The sequence below is a fragment of the Trichoderma gamsii genome (assembly GCF_001481775.2).
Source record: "Trichoderma gamsii strain T6085 chromosome Unknown Scaffold_40.2, whole genome shotgun sequence".
Classification (NCBI taxonomy): Eukaryota; Fungi; Ascomycota; class Sordariomycetes; order Hypocreales; family Hypocreaceae; genus Trichoderma; species Trichoderma gamsii.
The window spans coordinates 197,378-223,065 of NW_020171377.1; the positions used below are offsets into that span (position 1 = coordinate 197,378).

The window sequence follows — 25,688 nt, forward strand, 5'->3', positions numbered from 1 at the left end:
AGGCCCAGCATCTTGGCGGTACCCCTGAACTGGGTGAAAACTGTGATGAAGAAGTGAAAGAAAAAGTAAGTACTCATCATAAGAAGAATAGTTCCTTGCTCTGCGAACTTACTGAGAATCTTGTCTTCTGGCGCTTCATGTCTCCATGTGAGAACAACCGCCATGACTGCGGTAAGCTTAGTACTTGGAAGTATCGGGAAATCGTTGCGAAACGTGCTGGCGATGAAGAAGCCATTACGATCATTGCCCAGCTGAATAGAACCATTGCAACTATCTTTGGCAGGATCGTGATATCCGCTGGTTTTCTTCTCGGCCACTTGTGTTATCTTCTGTATCGTCTGTATGCTCATTTGCTCGCCTACACTGAGCTTTGCCATACAATCTTCGTGAGGACAGTCCTAAAACATCTCATTAATGATCACTCCCTTTGAAAAGATGATCAAGTGGAGCACTTACAATCTGTCTATCGGCACCGATAGCTTGGTGGACGGCCGGGAGTATGCATGCCTGACAGAAAACATGCGAGCACTTGTTTCATTGTCAGCGTGAATCCCATGTATTCTTTTCTTCCCAGGTTCAACTTACAGTAGCTGAGATCATTGGTTCCTTTGGCGGCTTCGCAGTTTTGCACAGGAGGCAAGTAGCATCCCTCGCATTGCACTCCTCCGCCAAGATTCTCAAGAGTGGCATCAGGTCGAAATACTTACCAAAGAAAGTTTCTTTTCTCTCTTGAAGCATCTTTAGCCCGATTTTGTATTTTGTGATTTCATCGTCTGCTTTCATACCGCGTTGCATCTGGTCTAGTATAGTTTGCTTATTGCCGATGTCCTTCAACTCGCCCTGCAATGCGTCAAATTGTTCCATACGGAAATTCTCCCGGAGAAGTCGCTCAATACAGAATGTATGAGATGTTGATTGACGTTGCCTTACTTGACTGGCGCGTTGTAACAAACGTTCTGGTTGTCGCTTCGAGCTCTCTTTGGTCGCAGAGTTCTGTCGGCAGTCATTATCGCTTTCTTGATCTTCTGCGTTATCGGCATCTTCCACGTTTTGTATATCCTTCAAATCACCTTGTCCAAGTTCACCTTGCTCACAGCGAAGCTTCATTTCCTCGTAATGCTTGGTCACAGCTCTGGGGAGAAGTTATGAGTGTCCGTAATCATTTATACAGCGAAAAGAAACACGAGCGACAAAAGATTCCAAAATCTGAACTCACCCGAGAATGCAATGTTCTTCGTCTGACATTGGAACCCAAAGATCGATTTCTTTTCGCTTGGGGAGGTTAACGATTTGCCTTCCCAAAAAGTCATCATCTATTGTTCTAGGTCTCTGTTAGCTATCGTACGTTGCAAAGGTCTTTACAGGAAAAAGGCTCACCGTCGATACATGATGAGGCTAGTCAGTGCATCAAATTCAGCGTTTGGTTCATTCTGTAACGGTCAGTTCAACTCTCTTTAGTCGTCTTGCAGCTTTCTATCTTACCCCAAAAAAGAACGTCTTGAGAAACTTTCGGCGAGTTTCTGTCCAATCGCATTGGAGAAATCTCATGTAAGGATACATCTCTGCAGCTGTTAACAACCGTGCCTCTCTGCAATGATCCAGATTGGAACGCGTACCTTGGGAGCTATTAGCCAGCGGCGTACCAGATAAGGCCCATCGGTACTTTCCGGAAAGGTCACAGCAGATTTTGGATGCTAACGGCGAAAGGTAACAAGTTAGTAGCTCGGAATATCCCCAGTGTCGCAAAAATACGTTGCAACTTACTGCTACTCTCTGCATTTTTGATCGCATGGGCCTCATCCAGAATGATTCTGTACCAGCTGATTCGAAATAAAGGACCCAGGGCCTTGTCTACTTCGCGATGGTAAGATATACTGTCAGTTCCATGCTTTTCCGCAAGTTTCCTAAGCACAGTTTTGTCCGGATATTCTGATGCTAGCTGGTTGTATGTGGCGATCCTATTACGCATTAGACTCCACGTTCACAACATTCAATGCAAGCGACACTCACACAATAAGCTTCTTTTTACACCATTGCTCCACATTGTTGCGGCGCTTGTCATAGATGAGAGTCATATGATTGTATGGCTCACTCCAATGTTCCTATGTACTCGATTAGCTAGAATACTTTCCAATGTGGGTTTGTTTCAATATCCATACCTGCGCTTCTGCTTCCCACTGCAAGGCGATTTCTTTGCTGGGCACAACGACAAGAGTCGCTTTGCAAAATTTGGCGATATGCTCATCGTCCGCTGGATTACCAAGAATACAGGCGAGGCTCATGACTGTCTTGCCCATTCCCATGGTATCAGCCAATATTCCGCCAAATGGTTTATCTCGAGCCAACTCTCTCTTGAGCATCCAAGCAACGGCTGTGAGTTGGTGGCTGCGAAGTGACGCTTGCATTCCCTTCAGCTTCCAATTGCCGTTATCAGCTTCAATTCTTTTGTAGCCGAATATGCTTTTCGCCTCTTGCAGATCTTTTTTCTGCGTTGTTTTTCGCCTTATATCGCAGTTTTCAGGTATTCCGGCCATGATTTGAGCCATTTGATCTGCATGAGTCTTAGCTTCGATAGACTGCGCAGGAAGTAATGGGTGATCATTGGAGGTTGAAGTGAAACCTTCAGATATGACAAAAGTATTTCCGCTTGCCGTCTTCAGAGCCTTGGAAGGTCTTGAATCGTTTCCAGCGAGCTTGCGCTTGCGCTTGTGCGAGCGTTTTGCGGCTGACGGCTTTCCGTCGTCCTCCTTTTTCTGAGCGAGCTTTTTATCGTCTTTCTCATGGAATCGAGTAGCGTATTCTCGTGCTGTTAAGGCCAATTTTCGTCGAGGCTTGTTGCTCTTCTTCTCTGTGGCTGAGTCGGAGTTTCGTGGTGGAACTTCGCGCTCGCACTCATTATTCGAAGAGGTGCTGCTTTCATCGTCGTATTCAGAACCTTCGTCTTCTTCGGCGACATCTGTATCGCTGTCTTCAGATTCTTCGAACTTTTGTGATTGGAGATTATCCAACACTTGGGCAGCGATAATATCTACTGTCGGTAAAGTATCCTCTTCAGAGTTTGCCTCGGGTTCGAATGCTTGTAGCGTTTGCTGCTCCTCGTCCTCCGTGGTATGGTCATCTTTCATTGCATAGCCATCCTCCACGATGTGATTATCGCTCATGGCATGACTGTCCTCTTTATCGTGATTTTCCGCCCCGCCAATGTTATTCTCCACCATTTGGCTACCATCCATGATATCTTGACTGTCCTTTGCGAATAGAGAGGATCCCACAGAGGGCTCCTGTTTGAGAATGCCTTGCACGTGGAGCAGCGATATCGAATCATCATGATCATCGCTGGTAGGAATAGCATCGTTATGCGGTCCTAAATCCTCGGCTTCGCCATCGTTTGAAGCAAGTTTATCTGAGCTGCCATCGATAGGCTTAAGTGATTGGCAAGGTGAGAGCAGCTGCCGAGGTGGCGGCTGAGGAGCCTCTGGCACTAGTTCCACGCTTGAATCCATCTCGAGCGATATCTATGCCATGGTTAGCCTGACTAGTCTAGTTGCATAATGAAAAGTGAATCTGTAGAAGAAGATACCGTAAATGAGGCCTAGTTGCGGCTCAAGAAAGAAGTCACCTCACTTCCAGCAGCAAGAGCAAGTGATTGAAGACTTGTGAAGCTGTTGTATATGTTTGACGGCGACCCCAGCTTAGAGAAGAAACCACAGATAGAATCTAATGAAAGACTGATCAATGTTTGGATGAAGAAGGATGAAGAATTCAAACTGGTGACCCGACGAAGAGGTTTTAAATAGACACTTCGCTGAGGGCGGTGAATTATTGCCAGGCAGCTGCACCGAGGAGTGAGGAGAGCAGGTGTTCTCTGAAAAGCAAGTACCTTTCGAAATGCACATCTCAGCTCTGCATGCTCAAATCAGCAGTGCCAGCCGTGCACAGAATTTTCGGACTACTTGGCTAAATGGGAAGGCCCGCGCATAATTCTCGCGAGAGACGGTCTTCACGTGCAAATCCTTTTGAAAGCACATACGATGTGGTATTCTTACTTGAAGTTTTTACAATCTGTCTTCGCTTCCAACGGTATATGGCGTCGCCGATATTTATCACGCTTTGAGCTTAGATATATTTTACAAGCGAGAGATAATAACAAGAAATAAAATGACTATATACACACTGACTTTTTCCTGATATCTGCAAGATGTGCCGCCAGGTAATAATAGCACCCGAAATATCTGCAGCTTTTGCTTCTTCTGTTGGTGCCACAACTTCGGCCGCCTAATCCATATCCGCGATTGCTGCCACGGCCGCGATTGCTGTTATCGCTGCTATTTTTGTAAATCTTACGGTTTCTAATGACGGATTTCTTTATCCCTTTTATGCCGATAGACCTAATTTTGTATGTACTTCTATTTCGCTGTCTCTGTTTGTTTGTCCTCTCCTGATCTTTCTTCCGTATATGTCGACGTCGCGACACAGGGCAAGCTAGCATCGCGTGATTCAAACTGGGATAGCAAGCTAAAACAGCCATATGTAGACATCATGAAATGTCCTTCTAAGGATTAGAGTTTGACTTGGTTCAATTTAATACTATATTTTTGTGCTTATGTGCTAATTCTCAAGATAGTGGCAATTATACGATGACACTTGTTCAAATAGGCGTTCAGAGCTGCGGCGCAACATGTAACGCCTCTCAATGGCCGAGATTGCCTCTCCATCTATCATGTTTCTCATATCTGATAAAAATCGAAACAGTAACTCCAACTCCAAAAGCTTGCTGCTACGCAATTGCCTGTACAGTAACCTGTTAGCTATCTGGCCTTGGTGTGTCGCTCAGCATCATAGAGGTGCATATTGTGTCTACATCTTTATCCACCTCCTCTACAAGTACACATGATGTGCAGTCGTATGATGCAGCCTGCCTCATCTGAAGGCATCATTGTTCGGATTAAATGCCGTTTGAGCATTTCATCAATCTCATTCACTGCCATCCTATTCAATTTGCACCCGCCGCGTTATTCCATGCTTGGACTTTTACCTCGGGAATGCTGAGCCTTCTCTTCGATACATATAGTGCCCCTGCCGAATGCCGCGGTTATAGAGAAAATAGAATTGAAGGTCTGCTTCTGGCAAGAACTTGCATCGTTCGGCCGCTAATCTCGTCAAACTCGTTAATCTTGTCAGCTAACCTAGCGTCAAGGGGCCACATTGGAGATGGTGAATCTCAAGAGCGGTGTTAACCACTTCCCCAGACGAACGCATTGCTCAGCTTCGTAGATGTCTCGGGATTTGTGCTATAAGCATTTATTCCCCAGATTTTCAAGTATTGCCGACGGTACTTGAGCTTGGCTATCTGCAGAGCTAACTGTAACTCCAAAATATTGATACAGGAGTTCCACACGGAGATTAGAGCCACCCCGCAAAATCCTGCTGCTACCCGATATGGACTTGGAGTATCTGCACAAGTCTCAAAGACTATTCACCTCTGGGATATACATTTCGGAATGGCGTTCTTTATGAGACCGAACCGAAGACGGAAGCAGCTCAAAGCGAAAGACGAGTGCTTCTATACAGCCCTATAAATCCTAGTAATAATCCGTCCTTAGTCACAATTACCGACATCTCGCTCTTTTTCCACTGTCGGTCTCCGGTCGAAAATACCGAGTGCTACTCTACAGGGATATCCCAAAGATGGATCCCGGAGACTAAGCTGAGCTATCATGTGAATGTACGGCTTTCCAAACGACGCCGTGCACAAGACTGGGTGAATATAGCTGCCACCCCTATTTTAATCGGCGCGTCGAATAGCCACAAGTGCGAACTAATCGAGTTAATCACGTTGTGTGTGCTCCCTCCATCCTGTGTCGCGTGCGGTATTGGGAGCGATGAAGTGATGCGATAACTGGATGTATCGATGCCGGAGTGAATGTCGCTTAGACTTGACGTCGATGTTGATATCGCTAGAGTTTGGGAGGTAGTGGTCGAAACTCGGTGATGGTAAATTCCTCGGAGCAAGCTGCCTTGGATTATTTAAAGATACTCTTCGCTCTCACCTTTTATAAACATCAGTCTGTGAAATAATAGCCCTATGCATTTCACTGCAATGGATGACCTACTCGACTTCGTTCTCGCTCGCATTTACCTCGTTGGGGCTGTTGTGGTGGCGGCCCTAGCTTATGTGAGTTTCCGATGTCGTTCGTTTGTGCAGACAGTTTGACATTTGCTAACAGTCGGACAAGCTGACCTTTTATTCCCTTCGAGACCCACTATCCAAAGTTCCTGGGCCTTGGTACACCAAATGGACTTCAGTCGTGATCAAGTTTCACTGGCTGAAGGGCAATCGAGCAAGTTATCAGCATAGCTTGCATCAGAAATACGGCACGTTTTGAATTACTATCAACATCAATGTGTTCTTATAGTGAAAATTGCTAACATAAAGTTCATCATGGCAGGTCCCGTCGTTCGTCTCGGCCCTAATGAAGTCGCCGTAACCAACATCGAAGCCGTCAAGAAAATATACAACGCCAGAGAGACCTTCCGCAAGACCTCCTGGTATAAAGACCTATCTGTCACAAGCGAGAATGTTTTCAACACCAACCGCACCGAGCTGCACCGCCGCCTACGAAGGCTTCTCTCAGGCTCAATGTCTGAAACCTCGCTGGCGGCTGTAGCACCCCAGATCCAAAGGACAGTTGACCTGATGATAAAAAGAGTTGGAGAAGAGATGGAAAGAAGAGGAGCAGCAGATGTGATCAAGTGGTTTCTATTTATGGCGACAGATGTCATTGGAGAGCTTTCATTTGGAGACTCGTTCCGAACGCTGGAAATTGGTGAACACAGCGAATATACGAAAGACCTGGCAGAACTAGGCTATCTTGGTGCTGTTCGCTCTGCTTTTCCGACACTTATCGCGATGGCAAAGTATATGCCCATTTCTTATTTCAGACGTCCCCTTCGAGGCACGAAAAACATGATTCGTTACGCGGACGAATCGATTGCGCGCTACAGGAACCTGTTGGACTCTGACCCAACCAGTGTTAAATGGACGCTCTTCACCAAAGTTTTCAAAGACCAAGGCAAAGAAGAAGGTCTCAGCCCAGTGGAACTCAGAGGCAACGCGTCGGCATACATTGTTGCCGGCAGTGATTCCACCGCAGTCACCCTCACTTACCTAGTCTGGTCCGTCTGTCGCGATCCGAAAGTCAAGGCCGCCCTTCTGGCGGAGCTCCAAACACTCCCAGACGACTTTACCATCGCAAATCTTCGCGGCATGAGCTACTTGAACGCAGTAATCGACGAGACCATGCGCCTGTACTCCGGCATCCAGTCCGCGCTGCCTCGTTGGGTGCCCGAGAGCGGTGACAACATCGCCGGATACTGGCTTCCCGGCGGCACAACCGTTTGTGCTCAGGCGTACAGCATGCATCGCAATCCCGAAGTGTTTCCCAAACCCAATGTCTTTGACCCTTCGCGATGGGAGATGCCAACAAAAGATATGAAAGATTCCTTCATGCCCTTCGGAAGCGGAGCACGAAGTAAGTTTCTTTGTTTTCAACATGCTCTTTGTAGGCGCTGACTCGGAGATAGTTTGCATTGGACTTCATCTGGCACGGATGGAGCTGCGCTATGGAGCTGCTCGCTTTTTCTTGACGTTTCCGGAAGCCAAGGTGTCAGCGCTGGAGGGAATGAATGATGGAGATATGGTGCCGAAAGTGTTTTTCTTTACTGAGCCAAAGGCCAAGCGATGTTTGATCCAGAGGCAATGAAAACAAGATGCCTTTATCAAAGCTATACGCTTCAAACACCGCTTCGGAACAGTACCACGCAGGCTTTTGTGATTATTATACAAGTACATAGCAAGTGGTCATAGGAAAAACTGAATATTGTATGCATAATTCAGTGTAATTTCTCCTATTCCTGCGAACTGGTCCTAGTTCGGCCAAGGCGCCTTAGGCCTTACCGAAATACAAGTGAAACAAAGAAGCCATGTGTGGTCTGGTCGAAGGCCCGAAACCGAGTCTTTGTTGCATACGCATCTAATAATATCTCAAGCTAGAGACGTAAAGCAGTAAGTGATCCTCTTTGATGTTGGTTACAAGCAAATTTAAGCTTGCTTCCTAGGCCAGCTTCATTTAGACAAGGGCTTGAGAACGAAACAAAAAGCAGCGTTTCGCCCAAAGGCTTATTGAAGATTGCCATCCATGTTTCAACTGTTGAGTTTTGCTTTTGCATTTTTGTCACGCCATCTAACACCCGAACATACTTCTGAAGCACCTTTAGGCTGTGATCATCATGAACGACCAAAACGACTCGTCTTATGAATCGGACCCCGCAAACACCTCGATAGATGGCGCGCCCTACTCTGTTCCGGCTACAGAGTACTCGACGGCTTGGGCATGCGAGTGGACTAACCCAGAGTTTGGTATATGCACCGAAGCAGATTTGCAGTGCCTACGACACGTCAACTGTTCGTATCTGTCCTCGGGAAGACCACCAACGCTGCTTGCTCTGAAGCAGCATGCTCAGGCTCTTACGAATCTCATCAAGAAGATATGCGTCAGCAATACATTTGGGGTCGTTGATGGAGGGAACAAACGACAGCTAGCCTTTGAGAAGGATGAGGCGTTTGACTGGTTGACAAATCTCGATAAACCCTACACAAACGATGATGAAAGCCACCATTTGCCTCTATGGGTCGTAGCAAACCAGATTGAAGACGAGGATGAGGAGATGGGAGTTGAGTGTCACTGCCCTCTCAAAGTTGCAAGAGATTTCGGGCCTTTGGATGACAGCAAAAGTACACGCCGACCGTACAGCAGTCACCACAATCTGGTAATGCATGCAAATGCCTGTCTCGAACTTCTGGATCACGAATATGGCGCAACAGGAGGCCTCCTTTCGCTGCTCCCATCAGGGAGTGAAGAGGATCATGATCAAATGCAGAGTGCTCGTAACACCATCCTGGGCCAGTGGCTGCTTCATCACCAGCACTTGATTGCACGTATGCATGAGCTCGAAATCAACTACGGAATGGGCCAGGACCTCCTCGCAGGTGAGGCCGTCGTGCCCATGCAGATGCTCAGACGCCTTAGCCCCGAAGAACGAGCCAAAGGTCGTGAGCTGGTCCACGCTCAAGACCGCTTTGTTCTGGCCAACGCTGGCGACGATGTCTTTGAAATGCTTCATCGCTTGATGGACAAGGCTGAGTCGAAGATTGAAGAGAAGGAGAAGATATGGTGGGAGTCTGGAGCTAGCGGCGAGCGCATGTGGATGGAGGATCGAGGCGGCGAGTATTATTCCCGCGGCTTGGTTCCTGTCGACCTCATGACGCGATTTGTGCGTCTCAAAGAGCATGGAGATCGGTCCACCATCTTCGTATTGCCAGCAATCGAGCAGCATCCGGCCATGGCTCGAACACGCGAGAGGGAGAGCCAGCCAACGGTGGTCTCGGTGGTGGCGCCATCTTGGCCAGAGCGAGTATCTGACATCGAGCAGCGCGTCAATGCTCAGATGGAAGAAAAGAAAGAGCTGGAGGACGCCAATCGTGCACTGACCAGAGACAAGATGGAGATGGAGGCGCAGATGGCCACGCTTTTGGCCGATCTGCGCAAGACGAGATGTGAAGTCAGGTTTTACGAGGGCACGTCGGAAGAGGGAACGAGAGGCAAGATTGTAGCTGAGATGGCGGCTATGAAGCGCCAGATGGCCAAGCTGAGAGAGGCGCTGCCCCAGGAGTATCACCAGCTCTTGGAGGCGGAGGCTGAAGCTGAAGACTGAGTTGAGGCCGAACGTCAATGGTTTAGCAGTATCGGGGCAATCTTTCAATGCTGAAGAGACAAGGCAAGCGACGAATCATATCGACTACCTGGATTAGCCCGTTGACCGTGCGTCTCTGAACTCTCCGATACGATTGTTGTTGGTTCGTGCATGATGGTGTGCATTATGTGTACATGTAGCCAGGCTAGTGGTTTGTAAGTATGTTAGCGGTTGTAGGTAGCGTCGTTATTGATAGCGAGTACCTGTAGCGAGCATGGCGGCTGCAGCTGATATCGAGGTGGCCGTTATCAGCGGAACAGCGGCCCCGCTACAGGCATTAGCTCGAAGGTTTCTAGAATATCGATCCAGTACTCCAGTTCATTTGCTCCATTTCCTCACTCTGATCTAAACAGCATCCACCAACACCGGTGCCACTCTATGCCACTGACTTGCGCCTGCGGAGAGGCAGCAGCGTGCAGATGCCTCTCGATTGAAACGATTCCGGCACAGTCCTGCAGCCCTCCTGCAAGGGACGTGTTTGCTTGTCGTCTTGTCCCGTCTCATCTCGTCTCGTCTCCTCCAGCGCCATGGCATCTCCATTCGCGAGGCATTGTCTTCTGCAGCGAGCTCCATTCAAGTCCCGCTGGACTTGGACAGCCAAGAGACACCTTCATCTCGCCCCACCGTTTCTGCTGGACGACTACACGCCGCGGTATCTTGGACTGTCTTCCCGAGACGCCGCCAAAAAGCGCTCGCTGGCCTATGCCCACCTCCGCAACTGCAATCTTTGCCCCAGGCTGTGCGGCGTCAATCGCTACGAGACCACTGGAATGTGCCTCATTGGCGACAAAGCAAAGGTCAATGTCATAGCGCCGCATTTTGGCGAAGGTCCGTAGGCGTCTGCCTTCTTTTGAGACACCAAAGTGAAAGAGGCCGCTAACAAGAGCGCCAAATCACAACCTTAATCCACGTGAGGTGTAAAGGCTGCTTGCTAACGTAGCGCCAGAGCCGTGTATCCAGGGGCACAATGGCAGCGGCGCCGTATTCATGAGTGGGTGCAACATGCGGTGCATCTTCTGCCAGAACTACGACATCGCGCACCAGCGTAATGGGATGGACCTTACCCCGGAGGAGCTAGGCCAGTGGTATCTCAAGCTCCAGGAGACGGGCAATGTCCACAACATCAACATCGTCACGCCGGAGCACGTGGTGCCTCAGGTGGCGCTGAGCATCCTCCACGCGGCTGAGCTAGGGCTGAAAGTCCCGATCATCTATAACACCTCGAGCTACGATTCACTAGCATCTCTGGAGTTGATGGATGGACTAGTTGATATCTATCTAGCAGATTTTAAGGTTTGGAAGCCGAGCACATCCAAGAGGCTGCTCAAGGCAGATGACTACGCCGAGACTGCCAAGGAGAGCATCAAAGCTATGCATAAACAGGTCGGCGACTTGTGCTTCACCGGAGACGGCATCGCTAAAGTGGGCTTACTGGTTAGACACTTGGTAATGCCAGGAAAAGAAGCCGAGGGCGCCGAGATTATGAAGTTTCTGGCGTCCGAGGTGTCAACCGATTGTTTTGTCAACATCATGGAGCAGTATCACCCCGATGCGCATGTTGGAAAGAAGAGGAAGCGGAGAAGAGCACCTGCAGCTGAGGGAGAGAAGAAGACTTTAAATCTGCCAGAAGACGCAGACGAAGAAGTTCGGTATAGCGATATCAATCGACCAGTTACGAGCGACGAGGTGTCATCAGTGCGAGAAGCCGCCATGGGAGCTGGTCTGTGGCGGTTTTGCGACCCTCCGAAGCACGACGGCTTTGCCATCTGACAGCAGAAATTACATGTTTGCGTCTCTAGCTTCGCCATGCTGGCTATACGGTGCCGAATTTAGCAGCAGATGTGCATATTCTATCGTCAATGCTTTCATCCCACCCTTCTTCGAGTTAATCTACACACACAGAGCCAATGATGTGCCAAGATTGTCGGGGCTCATTGTCTGCTAGTTTGCTAGAGAGCGATCCGGATTCGATCTTGGTTCGAGTGGCGTTCGAAGACAAGAAGCGATGAGAGCACGGCCCACGAAACGCCACTATACTTCTTTGTTGGTTGCCATTGCCCGTATGGCCGGAGAAAAGCCTTCTGCAGCGTAGAAAAGTCTCCATCCAAATAATCAAGACGTTTGTTGGTGGCAGGAGTGGCGGCATTTAATATTGGATCTTGAAACAAACAAGCCCGGACCTAGGCATTGCGCTGAGTTTTTGGCTGAACTCTCGTGAGAACAATAGCTTCGAAGCCACGCGAAAATGGTCAGCTGCTTCCAGGCCTGGTAGATGCTGATTTTTAGTCCTGGCATAGGACTCATAAACTGGAGATATTCTGCCATCATCCTTTCTGACGACGTACTGCTGCATCATCAAATATTCATCTCTCTACTATCAATCTATGGATATGGAACCAATTACAATCCCCGAGAAATCGGTCCGAAGACTTGCTCGAGATTTGTCTCCGGCATCATCATCTCCATCGTCCCAACGTGCAAACTCATTCGACTCCCGTTCATCCATGTCAACATTACCTTCTTCAAGAGGAAGCTCTCCTGATGCTGAAAAAGACACCAGAAGTAGCCCCCGCTGCAGAAGCAAGCGCAACTCTCAACATGCGACGCCAGCTTGGAATCTCATGTTCCAACCTCGGTCCTATGAAGAGATTTATTCTGAGCGAGCATATCTCACAGCGTCCCTCCAAAGGCACTCACTCACAGCGATCGAGTTGATCCATCAATATTCCTTGATAGAGGAAGAACTCCATGCTCAAGAGCATATTGGAAAGCAGCGACGGAAGCTCCGCAAGCGAATGAGTTTTATCAAAGTAAAGTTGGCTGAGGCGGCTCGCCAAGAAAAAGCAATCATTATTAGGCTAGGCGAGTTACAGATGGAGCAACTGGGAAGAGATACTTGGGACCAGGTACAGCAGCGTCGGATGTTTTACCCATTGACGCCATCATCCACGCCACGCACGACACCGCTCAGTGCAGGTTCAAAGGAATTTGTTCCGTCTGAGACTCGATCTGAGAATTCCCCAGGTCATATCCAGCCCTGTCCATCCGAGGCCAAGCCCAGAGTCCTTGACACAGTGGTTGAAGTACAAGAAGGAGAGGAGGAGGATGCCAATGAGATTATCATCAACACCGAAGAGGAAAACCGACTTGAGCCCAGAGACTGATACCGAGAGCGAAGGTTTGTGCAATCATGACCTGGAATACACATACCAAAAGAGCGATGATGCAACGGAAATTTCACAGCTGCGTCCATCCCATGTGAGGGAAAGGCTATCGTCATGTCTTGAGGAAAAGCGCATGAGTCTTCCGACTCTCAGCTTCGTTTGGCCAGGCGCTTGAATGCAGTGGAAAAGCAACAAAAAAAGGCATCAGCAAGTTACAAACAGAATTGCCCGCTGAAAGAAAGTAAAATGACAAAAAAGGAAAACAAAGGTTGGAGCATCCATCAGGTTAATGTTTTGTATAGTTTGGCATATCACATATCACATTTGCCGTGCATTAGGAGAATGAAATAATAGTATAATATGGCATAAGGAACGCAAGGGACTTGTATCAACAATTTGACTGGGTGGATATTAACAATTAATTCTGGAAAGGCTGTCTATGTTGTAATTTATTGTCTATGCAATTGCACAGTGTCATTTAATCTCATTGTTTCTCCGGCTTTCTTTTCCTCCTCTTTTCTACGCAAACTCTCCAAATTGCCCGTCGTCAAATCCCAAATTCTTTAGCGACTTTCTCTTTTCTTTGACATCTGAGGTTTTCGGCGGTGGCGGCAGAGAAAACGAAGCTCCCGCTGCCGCAGCTGGTGGAGGAGGAAGAGCAAACGACTGCAGATCCGCTGAGCTGGAGGAGGTAGATTCCTCTGCTGGCTGAGGCCGCCTTCTGCCAAACTTTGTGCCGCCGAGGTTTACTGTAATGGTTTCGCCCTCTTTCAAGCTGTAGTCCTTTGTCTCCGTCTTGGCCTTTGCCTCTGTTGCGCCGTGGCTCTGCTCCGCCTCCCACCCCAGGCTCCGCCTCGCCTCTTGCAGCGACACGGCCAGGTCGAAAGCGTCGGAGCGCTCCTCGAAGCCAATGCCCAGCACTGCTTTCCGTCCCTGCGGATCCTTGACTGTGACGGCGAAGAAGCGGCTGCTGTCGATGACGGGCTCGACGGCGCTCCGGTCGTTGTACGGCGAGGCGGCGAAGAGCTGGCCGGTGGACGGGTCTTCGAGGACGAGGTCGATCTTGACGCTGGACGCGGCGTCGGCGTTGTCAAAGGACGTTTCGACGACGCGCAGCCGCGCGGTGAAGATGTGACGGGCGGGGTCTTCGGTCCAGGAGGCGGCTGCGTGGCCGCGCATGGACGTCAGAGGCGGGATGTTGTAGACGTGGACGGTGTTGGCGACGAAGAGGATGCGCTGGATGGCGTCGCCGGGGAGGGGCTGGCCGGTGGTTGGGTCGAGCGCCTCCATGGTTTTGCGGATGAAGAATTGCAATTGATCGTGTAGAAGATGCGGAGAGAGACCAGATAAATAAAGTAGATCTAACAAAGAAAAGATGGCGCTTGCTATTGAAAGAGTAACGGTGTTTGTTTGTTTTGGTGGTGATGGAGACGGGGACTGGAGATTGGCGGTGGGGGATCCAAGTATAAGAAGTACCGCCTTTGTATGCTTTGCTGCCGTGCTTGCTGCAAGTACATCCAAGAACAAAGAAGGCATGGAGATCAAATGCTCTCAATCTCGGCCTCTATTGGGCGCCATCTGCCCGACCAGTAATGGGTGCTGCCGAGGACGTTCTTAGTGAAGCTGCTATGGGGACCGACCCTGAAAATGGCGGATTGGAGGGGTCGAGCTACAGGGGCATTCCAGTGGCTGAGTGGCGCTGCAGGAGGGAAAAGTTACCCCGCCATTTGTGGCTTGAACTTTTCAGATGCTGCGATCTGGGATAAGGTTAAGCTTTGCAGTCTTTTGAGTCATTCTTGGAAAAAAGCATATAGATACAGGCTCTCTCTCCATCGCTGCGACAAACAAACATCTGCTCTCCGATACTTCTTCTCTTGCAGCACACATCTCATACACTGCTACCACATCAACTCAGAGAATGGCGAACGACTCAGAAGCTGGTATGCAATACCTGCGCGCATGCGACGATGTAGAACCAATACTGACTGTCGCATTCTAGCCATTGCGCAGCCCTTATCGACTGAGCTCCCTTTGCGAACACAGCCTGACGATTCTACCTTTGAGTAAGTTATCCTCTTCGCTTCTATCGAGACTTGGCAGCTCACTTCTAACCCTCGACAGCATCGTCGCCACCTACAGAGACCTCCTCGCCTCCGACCCCGACCTCACAAAACCCGTCGCCGCCATCGAATCTCTCATCGCCCTCCTCAACACCGTCCCCTCCACCACCGTATACGAGACGCTCGACACCGTCAAATCCCACTCCGACCTCCTCAAGGCCTCCGTCGAGAACCCGCTGCCCCTGCAGGCGGGCACCGACCTCTTCCTCCAGTACCTCGTCTCGTCGCTCAAGCAGCAGGACGGCAACTTCGACGCCGTACGGCAGCACCTGCTGCGCAATGGACGCCTGTTTGCGAGTAGGGCCATCGCAGCCAGGAACGGCATTGCGGAAGCGGGCTGGCGCTTCGTGCGGGAGGGCAAGTGCGTGCTGACCCACGGCGCGTCGCGATCGGTGACGGGGCTGCTGGAGCGGGCGGCCAAGAACAGCGAGGGCAAGTTCCGGGTCGTGTACGTGCGGGACGAGGTGCGCGCCGAGGAGAGCGACCGCGTGGTCAAGGAGCTGCGGAGCAAGGGCATCCCGGTTGCAGAGATTTCAGAGGCGGCGGTGGCACATGTCATGGGGCTGTTGCGACAGGTTCACATGGTGTTTGTGGGCGCTGAGGCTGTGACGCAGAATGGGGGCATTATTTCTCGTATTGGCACTTTCCAGGTGGCCAAGTTGGCCTCGCAGGCCAAGATTCCGTTTTACGTCGCTGCCGAGACACACAAGTTTGTGCGCAAGTTTCCTTTGGACCAGAGGGATATTGGATATAAGCAGGAGGTGCTGGATTTCTCGGCTACGGAATCAAGCAAGCAGCCCAAGGATGCTGTTGACTACACGGTGAGTTTCATGCTTTTTTTTTTCTATACTTGGTTTATGATGGAGTGACTAATGTTTGTGTGTGTGTGTGTGCTATAGCCCCCGGAACTCATCTCAAATCTGGTCACGGAAAACGGCGTTCATTTACCCGGTTATGTATTTGAGCAGCTTCTTGATATATACGGCAGCTTGAACGGCTAGAGTCGGCGAGAGAAATATATGAAATTCAGAGCCTTTGATTGGTCGATGTCGTGGACTAGATGTCTGCCAGGGGTAGTGTCATGTGTTATGTATAGATATATCAGCGGGTAAGAAAGTTACCAGTTCAGGTAATAGTATTGATATGATTCTATCAATACGTCAGGTAATAGTATTGATAAGATCCATCAATACTATATGTTTACAAGCTCTTTATTGAGGCTGTGCCAATGATGACCCTTTCTCAAAGAGTGAGGGGAGTGATCGAGATCGAGTCATTCTTTTGTTGCAATGTTATATACTCCGATCCCAGCGATGCCTAGTGACTATATTTGTGTCTGACCTCCCTCGTTTTTTCCCCTGCAGTAATTGCAAGGCATGGCGCTTCTTTATATAGGGGGTTAACGCCCGTTGCGGGAACAAGGGTAGAATAAGGTTCACGTCCGTGTTTTCAACTGCTCGTCATCCGATAGGTCAGCCGGCTGACAAGAATTACCCAAAACGTGGAGACTGTCCTCTCATCGGATGGCACCGATTAGGGAATTGCTATTGACATAGTAAATATATTGCCATTATGTGATAAAAGTCCTTGATTCAGTGTCTTCTCAAAATGTGACATCTTTATTGGCTCTTGCGGGCGTATTGAGGCTTACACATCAGGGGTGAGAATCAGGTTACATCGCCAGTCGTACAAGGATGTTGCTTGCCGAATTGATAACATGATGTGCATAAAACATGAATCACACTAAGTCCGATCACTTGAATAATAGATTTTGGGGGCTTTATACCAGTATTACTATATCTCAGATACATATGCCCGTGTCCGGAAACGTCTACCCTAAGCGATAGGACTCAGTGATTGGAATCATTTACTTGGTATGAAGCGCCCATACATGTTCGTGATAATTTTAGATCATGTAGGTACCCGTAGATAAGCGTAGAGGCCATCTCATGATGATGAGCATTTGACTGAACAATCCAAGCAATTGCTATTTCTGCCAAGTTGCTCGTCATCCCTATCAACAGCTCTTTCTATAACACATGGGGCCTATATAAAGACATTACGTTGCCGCAGTCTCGGTTTATTCGAGCATCATCTCATTCATTGTCGATAGATATCAACACAGACATCATGGCCAAACTCTCTTCTTCTCCGACTGGAACCAAGTCTGTCTCTCGATGGATAAACCAAGTATCTGCCCTTGCTCTTAGAGCTGTGCGAACTGTTTCACGGGAAGCTGGTCATGGCAAGATCGAGGTGGAGAGAAATCTCAATGCTCGTGCTGAGAGAATCCCAGAACGAAATGAAGTACAACTTTCACAAACATCAGAAACGTTGCGCCAATACAACGCAAACACTACAGGCGATGACCTGCTGAAAGATCTCTCGGGAGAAATTCAAGGAAAAGTCATTGTCACAACCGGTGTCACTCTGGGTTCTCTCGGCGGCACTTTTGTTCAGACTATAGCCAAAGCTCAACCTGCGGTCCTAATTCTTGCGGCACGCAGCTTGGACAAGGCGCAAGCAACCGCTGATGCTATAAAGACGGCTTATCCCAATATTGATGTTCGCAAGGTTCAATTAGACCTGAGCTCTTTCGCCGCAGTACGGGAGGCCTCCGCTACCATCAATTCTTGGACAGACATCCCTCATATTGATGTCTTGGTCAACAATGCCGGCATAATGGGCACAGAATTCAAGCTCACTGTTGATGGTTACGAACAACAATTCGCGAGCAACCATCTTGGCCATTTCCTTTTTACCAATCTCATCATGGATAAACTATTGGCCTCTAAAGCGCCAAGAGTAGTCAGCGTTTCTAGCGAAGCGCATCGTCTCAGCCCCATCAGATGGAGTGACTCTAATTTTAGTGTTTGTTTCTCTTCCCCTTTTTCACTAATCCACAGTTTATTTACTGAGTTTTTGTAAACAGAACGGCGAGTCGTACGATAGATGGCAAGCATACGGGCAGTCCAAGACAGCCAACATTCTCATGTGCCTTGCTTTGGCAGAGAGGTTGGGGCCAAAGCACGGTTTAACGGCTTTTAGTCTTCACCCAGGCGTCATAGCGACCAAACTAGTTGAGCATTTTGATTTTACTGTTGCATTGCCAGAAATGAGTAAGCCTCCTAGCAACTGTTAAGCATAATTGTTCACTGGTGTGAATACTTATTGAGGTTATAGCGGCTCTCGACAAAAACCTTGGAAATATCATATGGGATGACATTCCATGGAAGACTCCAGAGAGAGGCGTGGCCACTCACATCTACGCCGCTTTCGAGCCAAGTTTGAAAGGTACGCAGCATTACACATCTATATTATCCCAGACGTTCTCAAAAGAGAAGAATACAGAAAGTAAAAGAGGATAAAACCATATTGACGCCTGTGTTAGGGTATAACGGCGAGTATTTGCAAGATTCCCGTATCTCAGACCCATACACAGATACTGTCAGGCCGTGGGCTACGAGCAAAGTAGAGGCGGAGCGTCTCTGGAAGTTGAGTGAGAAGCTTGTTGGACAAGAATTCTCTTACTAGGTTCATTTGTTCTTGCACTATTGTGATAGATCAGAACGTAATCCCCTTGGAGTTCTAATTGGCTCTTCTAGATAGATGTGGGTAGCAGACGCAAGTCTTTTGTTTCACTTTAGTTTTAATACATGTTTTTTTCCATATCAGAATCATCTCTTAAGACAACATTCCATCACTCGTTGAACTCCTTGCTCCAAATTTGCTTATGCCCATGAGAAATGCTCAGTGTGTAAATAGACCGCGCCTGTCCTTGAACCTTGAAGGATCTTCAGATTTTCTTCAGCGACAGCGTTGCGTACATCGTTTTGCATCGTCTTTGGCCCGCAAACGAACACACTTAGAGATTGGCCAGCTTCTGCGACACTGGCTGCCTCTTGGACAATCTGGGGTAGTTGAGGCCGGCCCTCAAACTCTCTCTCAGGCACATTGATAGTGCGTCCCCCTTCTTCGACATTATTCTTATCCGTTGATGAGAGAGATCCCTTCGGCATAGGATCTTTTGCTGGCTTGTTTTCTAGATTTACCGGTTGTATCGCTTTGTCAGTCAGATAGACTTCAACTTGAAAATCGGTGTTGAATGATGAATCAGCTTGTGAATGCTTCGATAGCATCTCGCTTACTGCTCTGAGAAACCAAGTACGGCAGCTGGAATCCCGAGTTGCCAAGATAACACGCAGGGAAAGAGGTCTGGAATTGCTACGATTACCCAAGCCTTCAGCTGCAGGAAACTCTTTACCACCAGGGCGCGCAATTTGGCCTTGTTCTTCATCTGCCGATATCATGCGGTGTCTAACAATCTTTTCAATGAAGGGTAAACACCAGCCAGCCCCTGAACCACCCGAAACGACAAGAAGATGGTCGCTGTCCTGATATCTCTGCATATTGATACCTCCGTATGGCCCGTCTACAAGAACAGGTACCGAGCCACCAGGGTTTTCTAGGGCGAATCGGTACAGCATTGCGGTAAACCCCTTTTCCGGTCGAACAAAAAAAGTGAGCTCAGACTGCTCGTTTGGCTTCTCTGAAGGCAAGGAGCAGATGGTAAACGGATGGGCCGAGAGAGCATGTAGGAGGCCGAAGCTTGTAAACCGCAGAAAACAATGCTGCCCTGGTACCCAATGAAAATTTGCCGGAATCACAATGCGAATAAAGCCACTGTCCTCTACAAAGATTTCAGCTTTCGAGTTGACTCCATACTGGAAGCATGTTCGAAGCCAGGGGTAGACGTAACAAGGAACGTAAACAGCTGCAGTGGCGATGAAGTAATCCCTATGGTCTTTGTCAACAACTGTATCATTGTATTTAGCGGTAGCTAATTGCCCTTACCACGAAGTGAGCCTATAGCCGCAGTGCCAAAAGAACATTACCATGAAAACGGCTACAGCAAATAGATGTGTCATCTTGAAGAACTCGTACCCAAGGTTTCTGCGCTTGATGTTAGCTTCGCTGACTACATCCACACGACTTCTTTATTACCACTGACCGTATCGTACTGTGGGATGCAAAAGTAAGCCATGCTTGGAGAAGGAGTGCGACAATGCCGGTCCAATAGAAGACAAGATCGGAAGCAAAGTGCTTCTCCATGTCATGCCACCGAATGTGGTACACAATGAATGGGAAGGTATGTAGGAGAGCCAGGATAAAGAAGGCGTAAGATATCCATCTGTGGAAAACTTGGAGTCTCTCGTAAGATACTCCAGTGAACAACGTAATCCAATTCGCTTTGCTCGCAGTTGCACTATACATCGTTAGAATTGTGACGGCTTTGCCGTGCTCAATTGACTTACAAAATGAATGGCATACAAGCCAAGCCCATCCATCCAGATCTAGTGGCCAGTGCTGGCGAATTGCCATATATTTTACTTGGCCAGTAATAGGGCTGCGGAATTAAATCCATACCTGTTACAATATCAGTTCAATCTGATCTGAGACTCTTGGGGACATTCTCAGCTTACAGAAAAAGAAAATCGTACCGGCCAGTCCTAGCAATAAGATGCCAACCGGAGCTGAGTTCCAATGCAACGACTTGACGTGAAAGCCGCGGTACGAGAGGTATCGAATACTTGCTATTAGCTTTTGCCATATCGGCGGCCTTCTGAATCTGCGATATCCAAGAATCTGTGATACAACATGGCCGATGATGAAAATACCAATGGCGCACATGAAAAAGGCTACCGTTGGCAATGCAAACACATAGTCTGCGATATACCTGGCGAAAATTTGTCAGTTGGTCATTCCGTTTTTTTTAGACATTTGAATTTTTTTTTTTTTTTCATACCAATAGTGCCATCGCTGCTTATACCAGTCGCATTCTTCAGCGGTGAGCTCATCACATTCGAATTCGCGGCTTGAATGTAGCTGGATAGGCCCAGGGAGCCAGGCGGCGTTCTTGTCCATTTTTTCCGGGTTGTCGGATTGCCCTTCTTTACGATATCTTCAATTAGAAGACCAGTTGATATACCATTTCGATAACTTTAGGGCATGAAGAGAAAGAGCAAAATGGAACTCGCCACAGGGGGCTTGCTATCTCTTTTTTAGTTTTAACCGCCCTGGGTGAAATGAGCGCTCGCGACCCCATTTTCTCTCCATTGAGCCAGCATAAAACTATTTTCCATACATGCTCATTCGAAACGACCACCAGTTGAATAAATGGTTGCAAATTTCTCTCCGTATTGGTTGGATAAATGTAAAGTATGGGAATGTTGAGCGTGTTTGAGCAAGTTTCGATAGCGCTAGCTCGCATGTATAGCTGTGAGTTTATGATGCTAGAGAAATAGTTGCTATGTGATATATCGTAGGGAGATGTGGATCATATAGTGTTCTTCGGCTAATCTAAGTAGAGTCTCCTTCAAATAGGGGCAATAGATATAAAACATTGAGAATATTATTTCATCCAAGAATTATCACAAAGTGAATCGCATGATATATATTTTTTTCTAGACTTGTAACTGGCTTGATCCAACTTCTCTAGCTGCCTAGTTTTGGAAAATGTACACTATTCTATCAAGATCCTCACCTACTTATACTACTACTTCTACTCCCTCCCATCCAACTTTCTGATTCCAACTCGCTCACTTTTACAAGTTCTTCCTGAGCTTTATCCAAATGTCTTCTTTCGTCAATCTATCCATCGTCTATATGGTGGCAAGATGCCGTCCCAAATCTTCGTTTCACATATCAAACGAAAGTCTCCATTCACTATAAGCTATTCGACTGACTCGGACAAGTTGCAATTGGGTGTTTATGAGACACTAGCTGCCGATCTACCAAACGTTTTCCTCGCTTGAGCAGTTACATAAGGCTACAAGCGCATCTTCCAACCCTAGACGAGAGAGAAATCCATCGTTTCAGGCTTGAATCACGTCAAAATCTTGTCGCCCGCACAAATATAAAGCTTTCGCAAGACCCATAAGAGCCACTGGCCACGTTTCTCAAACTTGCACCCAAAGTCCAGAATCAATCAAAGGTTCGCAAAACATCATCTCCTGCGATTGAATACTACAAACTACTGATATCGCAACGGACGGGGCCGCAATCGATATTATGCGCGTTGGTTTAAACGGCGACTTTGACGTCACAAGACTTGCTTCAGCAAAGCTGTATTCAATGACTGAGAGGATGCACATAGAAGACAGCCGTCGTGATGATATCCCGCGCCGATTTAACAGATTTCCGGGGCACATAAGTTACCATGAGCCATATGGTTGGTATCGTCAACACGTACGTCACTATCTCTCAATTATAGTCAAACTATTTGATAATGAGACCAGCACTGCGATCCTACTTGCAGACATGTCGCCGTTTACTTCGGAACAGAAGGTCTGAAGCTACCACGCCGCAGCATTTCGGCCCAGGCTGGACATACTTACTATATCTAGTCAGTCGCTTGTCTAGAACAAAACCATTATTTGTACGATTCGCTTTGTAAGTCTCGATAGTTTTTATCTGGTTCCTTGGCAAAGACAAAATTATCGTATGCGCAACATGAAATGCATCTGGGCTTAAATATTGGCTTGAATAGCCATGCTATGAAATCTCAGGGCACATGGAATCGTGCCAAGAAGCTGTCAATAGTAGCAAGATAGTCAAAAAGAGTATTAGCAGTCAGATATAAGCTGTAGTGTTTCTTAATAGAGGGCTGACGGCAATCCATATAGTCTCGATCATATACGGTCTCTGGCCTCTTTATATGAATTTGGTCTGGCAATCACTGGAGATGATTAGTATCGCCAAGCTTCAGCATCTGGCAAACTGCAATGCCATGATCCGCTTCGTCATACGATTCACGCTAAACAGCCCATTCTGAAGCATATGAACATTAGGTTGCTCTTCAAATCACGGCTGCGACGTAGCGTCGTAATACTAATCCTTGGGACATTTAACCTAATTGATCCATGTGGAGTCCGACCCGGCAAAAGTTGCGGCGCCAATCTATGCATAGCTCGTAGTTTCTCCTTTGCTTAGGAATCTATATCCATTAATTCCGTTGAAGGCTGATAAATTGGTGGCATCTTTTCCCGCTGCTTTTACGATCGGGCGAGGATTGCTTAGTCGACCGGTCCGATGGCTCTTTGTTGATAATCCAACTGGGCAACTTTCTGCGACACCACAAATGTGAATATGAGCTGCCCAGAGAGCTCCACCCTACTGGCAAGCTGCTTCCAGTGGGATTCAGCGATTCAGCGATGCATACCCCTCTTTGCTTGCTTTCGACCAGCTCTTGGCGATATCCGGGTGCATCCGGGCCCGCATATAGTTGGGGGCGGTTGTTTAATGTACCTGTCGGTCTTAGTAATGCGAGGGGAGCTATGGCTCCGGCGTCTGGTGTCGGCGGGGGAATCACATCCTGCAATGCTCGCAATTGGTGAATGGCTCTTAGTTGGTAGAATTAGTATTCTGTGTCATGTAGAGAGCGCGATAACAGCATCGATTCGAAGGTCTTGGCCTATCAGAGCTGGACTCGTCGGCACATCGTAAGTAGAACGGGACTTTCGCGTAAGCCGCTTATGGTTCGATCTGACTCTAGCTGTGACCTGGTGAGGCTTGCGGGAATGGCCCAGTGGGTCGCGTCTGTAAGGTACATGATACATGACATAGGTAGCGTTACGGTTGCGCGCGATTTAATACGATATGTTCCGTAATGGACGGACGAAGGATCAGATACAAAGAGATCTGACTTCATCGAAGCGTTCGATGAGAAAGAAGGAGAGAGAGAGAACCAGCTGCAGCGAGAGGCGGGCTGACAGCTGCTATATAGGCCGCGCTTTGCCCATCCATGGGGGAAATGGCGTTATTGTAGGGCTGTCATCACGTTTGTTATGTAAAGCAGAATCTACATGTATATAGTAGCGTCAGTGCCCTCGTGTCAATGGCATGCTAATGGACCTGTCTGATTCTACTGAGCACAGGGCTGACGGTTCCCAACTGCACTGCCCTAATGAGCTTCCAGCCCTCTCAATGCGGGTGTCCACCCGAGCAGTAGAGCGGAGCGGCTAAGACCGGCTGAGATGGGGAATCTGATGACCATGTGTCTAACCTTGACCAGCATCAGAAGCCGTCTAGTTTGACAATGCTCCATGAATTACTCCCAATATAAAACAAAAGATAAAACATATACCTGCTACTGGTGGATAAGCTCGATAATTCCTTTCTCGGAAGTTGTAATAACGGAATCTCGCAACTGTAGTGCACCCCGAGATGTCCGAGACCTGGTTCACAGTAGGTACAAAGTGGTTCACGGTGCTGGAGCCCAGAGACTATCTGAGATGCACCAAGCTGTGGAACCGTAGCGTGAACAGCAAAGCAAAGGACGATTAGATGACGCTCTTTTGCCCTTTCTGGCGACCTCTCTGTGTCCATTGTTCATCCCTGCAAACTGTTTTTGAAATCCTTTCGGTTCGTCGCCCATGTTTCAGTGACAAATCTGTCCGCCATCCCTTGAGCAAAGCCTGGTGAAAGTTAGAACCCACTTCGTAAACTCCATTTGGCGCACGCACTTGTGGAAAGCCGCGCGCCATCGTCCCCACGCCTGCATTTGCTAGTTGTGCTAGCATCATGCTGAGGATTATCCGTATTGGTTCAAGCTTACATGGAATCTTGATATGAGCGGGTAGGCGCAAACTCAAATCAACTCAGGTACGAGTACATTCGCTCAATCGCAGTTGTTAGGGCGAGCCTGTTTGCGGATTAATTTACGTGAGCATCTTCCGCGGAAGAAGAGCCCCCACCTTTTCATGGATTTAATAGCTGTCAGCCAGCTTCCAATAGAGCTTGCACGTTGACAAGCAGCCCTGCTGGGGGGGCTGATAACCCCATGATTCCAAACAGTGCGGGCCTTTTATCAGAAGCCTTGCGGATACACTATGTACTGCTTTGATCATCCTGACCAATGCCTTATTCCAGGAGCCATTAGCCATGGCGTCCGGCCGGCAGGTTCCACAGCAACGTCTCGGGGCCGGTGTCTTGCATCATGGGTGCGTAGGCGTAGTTTTCGTAGGCACTTGGCGGACCCTCCTGAGGCCCTTGAAGCTTTGACGCTGCCGCAAAACCTTGTGGGAGGACGGTCCAGTTGATAGGCTCGTCGGCATATCGGGGAGGGGAGGGATGTAGATGGAAAGAGGCGTTCTTCGGGCTGCGGGCGTGGCATGTGGGAGTCAGTGGGATGATGAGACTAGGACGAGAACGCTGCCCCCTTGCCTTGTCGATGATGGGCTCTCTTCCGTGCCTCGTCCTGGCAGAGCCTGGCCTTTCCGTTTAGGATTCGCGCCGCCGGTGGCTTCCTGCACATTACGTAGATCGTGGTCCGACGCTGCGCTTGTTGGCGGCTTGCGGGTGCCTGGATTGACTCGCGAGGGATCAGATGTGCCAGGCAATATATATAGATCGTGTCTGGCCGTGCCTTGCTTTCGGTTCCCCTCATCTTGATACTACGTGCTTGCTTGTTCTGTTTGTTGACTTGAATTGGCTGGACCGGCCTGAGACTATATCATATAACTCCTAATAATCAACACTTATTGTTACACATTACACATCTTTCTCACGACGCATACGACTCTCCTCAACT

The 25,688-nt window shown here is 48.4% G+C and overlaps 12 protein-coding genes across 12 annotated transcripts; 6 read left to right on the forward strand and 6 right to left on the reverse strand.

Annotated features, from left to right (window-relative positions):
• Window positions 1–576: 576 nt before the first annotated feature.
• Window positions 577–1,969, reverse strand: TGAM01_v208918 (hypothetical protein; the record flags this gene model as incomplete). The annotated part of the gene is made up of 6 exons (XM_018806939.2): window positions 577–1,132; window positions 1,217–1,321; window positions 1,378–1,430; window positions 1,483–1,568; window positions 1,617–1,694; window positions 1,765–1,969. 6 exons carry the CDS (start codon window positions 1,967–1,969, stop codon window positions 577–579), a joined length of 1,083 nt encoding a protein of 360 aa, XP_018659829.2.
• Window positions 1,970–2,114: 145 nt separating this feature from the next.
• Window positions 2,115–3,503, reverse strand: TGAM01_v208919 (hypothetical protein; the record flags this gene model as incomplete). The annotated part of the gene is made up of 1 exon (XM_024550439.1): window positions 2,115–3,503. The coding sequence occupies one exon, from the start codon at window positions 3,501–3,503 to the stop codon at window positions 2,115–2,117; it is 1,389 nt and encodes a 462-aa protein (XP_024404820.1).
• A 2,597-nt stretch (window positions 3,504–6,100) lies between these two features.
• Window positions 6,101–7,763, forward strand: TGAM01_v208920 (hypothetical protein; the record flags this gene model as incomplete). The annotated part of the gene is made up of 4 exons (XM_018806938.2): window positions 6,101–6,175; window positions 6,228–6,345; window positions 6,417–7,532; window positions 7,585–7,763. 4 exons carry the CDS (start codon window positions 6,101–6,103, stop codon window positions 7,761–7,763), a joined length of 1,488 nt encoding a protein of 495 aa, XP_018659828.1.
• Window positions 7,764–8,289: 526 nt separating this feature from the next.
• TGAM01_v208921 (hypothetical protein) lies at window positions 8,290–9,774 on the forward strand (the record flags this gene model as incomplete). The annotated part of the gene is made up of 1 exon (XM_018806937.1): window positions 8,290–9,774. One exon carries the CDS (start codon window positions 8,290–8,292, stop codon window positions 9,772–9,774), a length of 1,485 nt encoding a protein of 494 aa, XP_018659827.1.
• Window positions 9,775–10,340: 566 nt separating this feature from the next.
• TGAM01_v208922 (pyruvate formate lyase activating enzyme) lies at window positions 10,341–11,583 on the forward strand (the record flags this gene model as incomplete). Its single annotated transcript, XM_018806936.1, has 2 exons — window positions 10,341–10,641; window positions 10,754–11,583. 2 exons carry the CDS (start codon window positions 10,341–10,343, stop codon window positions 11,581–11,583), a joined length of 1,131 nt encoding a protein of 376 aa, XP_018659826.1.
• Window positions 11,584–12,317: 734 nt separating this feature from the next.
• Window positions 12,318–12,977, forward strand: TGAM01_v208923 (hypothetical protein; the record flags this gene model as incomplete). Its single annotated transcript, XM_018806935.1, has 1 exon — window positions 12,318–12,977. The coding sequence occupies one exon, from the start codon at window positions 12,318–12,320 to the stop codon at window positions 12,975–12,977; it is 660 nt and encodes a 219-aa protein (XP_018659825.1).
• A 519-nt stretch (window positions 12,978–13,496) lies between these two features.
• Window positions 13,497–14,267, reverse strand: TGAM01_v208924 (hypothetical protein; the record flags this gene model as incomplete). The annotated part of the gene is made up of 1 exon (XM_018806934.1): window positions 13,497–14,267. One exon carries the CDS (start codon window positions 14,265–14,267, stop codon window positions 13,497–13,499), a length of 771 nt encoding a protein of 256 aa, XP_018659824.1.
• Window positions 14,268–14,895: 628 nt separating this feature from the next.
• Window positions 14,896–16,098, forward strand: TGAM01_v208925 (hypothetical protein; the record flags this gene model as incomplete). Its single annotated transcript, XM_018806933.1, has 4 exons — window positions 14,896–14,917; window positions 14,977–15,040; window positions 15,099–15,918; window positions 15,997–16,098. The coding sequence occupies 4 exons, from the start codon at window positions 14,896–14,898 to the stop codon at window positions 16,096–16,098; spliced, it is 1,008 nt and encodes a 335-aa protein (XP_018659823.1).
• A 1,129-nt stretch (window positions 16,099–17,227) lies between these two features.
• On the forward strand, window positions 17,228–18,631 carry TGAM01_v208926 (WW domain-containing oxidoreductase; the record flags this gene model as incomplete). Its single annotated transcript, XM_018806932.1, has 4 exons — window positions 17,228–17,968; window positions 18,030–18,216; window positions 18,281–18,391; window positions 18,489–18,631. 4 exons carry the CDS (start codon window positions 17,228–17,230, stop codon window positions 18,629–18,631), a joined length of 1,182 nt encoding a protein of 393 aa, XP_018659822.1.
• Window positions 18,632–18,828: 197 nt separating this feature from the next.
• On the reverse strand, window positions 18,829–21,022 carry TGAM01_v208927 (hypothetical protein; the record flags this gene model as incomplete). The annotated part of the gene is made up of 6 exons (XM_024550440.1): window positions 18,829–19,894; window positions 19,952–20,050; window positions 20,109–20,363; window positions 20,413–20,524; window positions 20,581–20,834; window positions 20,904–21,022. 6 exons carry the CDS (start codon window positions 21,020–21,022, stop codon window positions 18,829–18,831), a joined length of 1,905 nt encoding a protein of 634 aa, XP_024404821.1.
• Window positions 21,023–24,359: 3,337 nt separating this feature from the next.
• TGAM01_v208928 (hypothetical protein) lies at window positions 24,360–24,533 on the reverse strand (the record flags this gene model as incomplete). Its single annotated transcript, XM_024550441.1, has 1 exon — window positions 24,360–24,533. One exon carries the CDS (start codon window positions 24,531–24,533, stop codon window positions 24,360–24,362), a length of 174 nt encoding a protein of 57 aa, XP_024404822.1.
• A 500-nt stretch (window positions 24,534–25,033) lies between these two features.
• On the reverse strand, window positions 25,034–25,544 carry TGAM01_v208929 (hypothetical protein; the record flags this gene model as incomplete). The annotated part of the gene is made up of 2 exons (XM_024550442.1): window positions 25,034–25,256; window positions 25,303–25,544. 2 exons carry the CDS (start codon window positions 25,542–25,544, stop codon window positions 25,034–25,036), a joined length of 465 nt encoding a protein of 154 aa, XP_024404823.1.
• Between the last annotated feature and the right edge of the window lie 144 nt (window positions 25,545–25,688).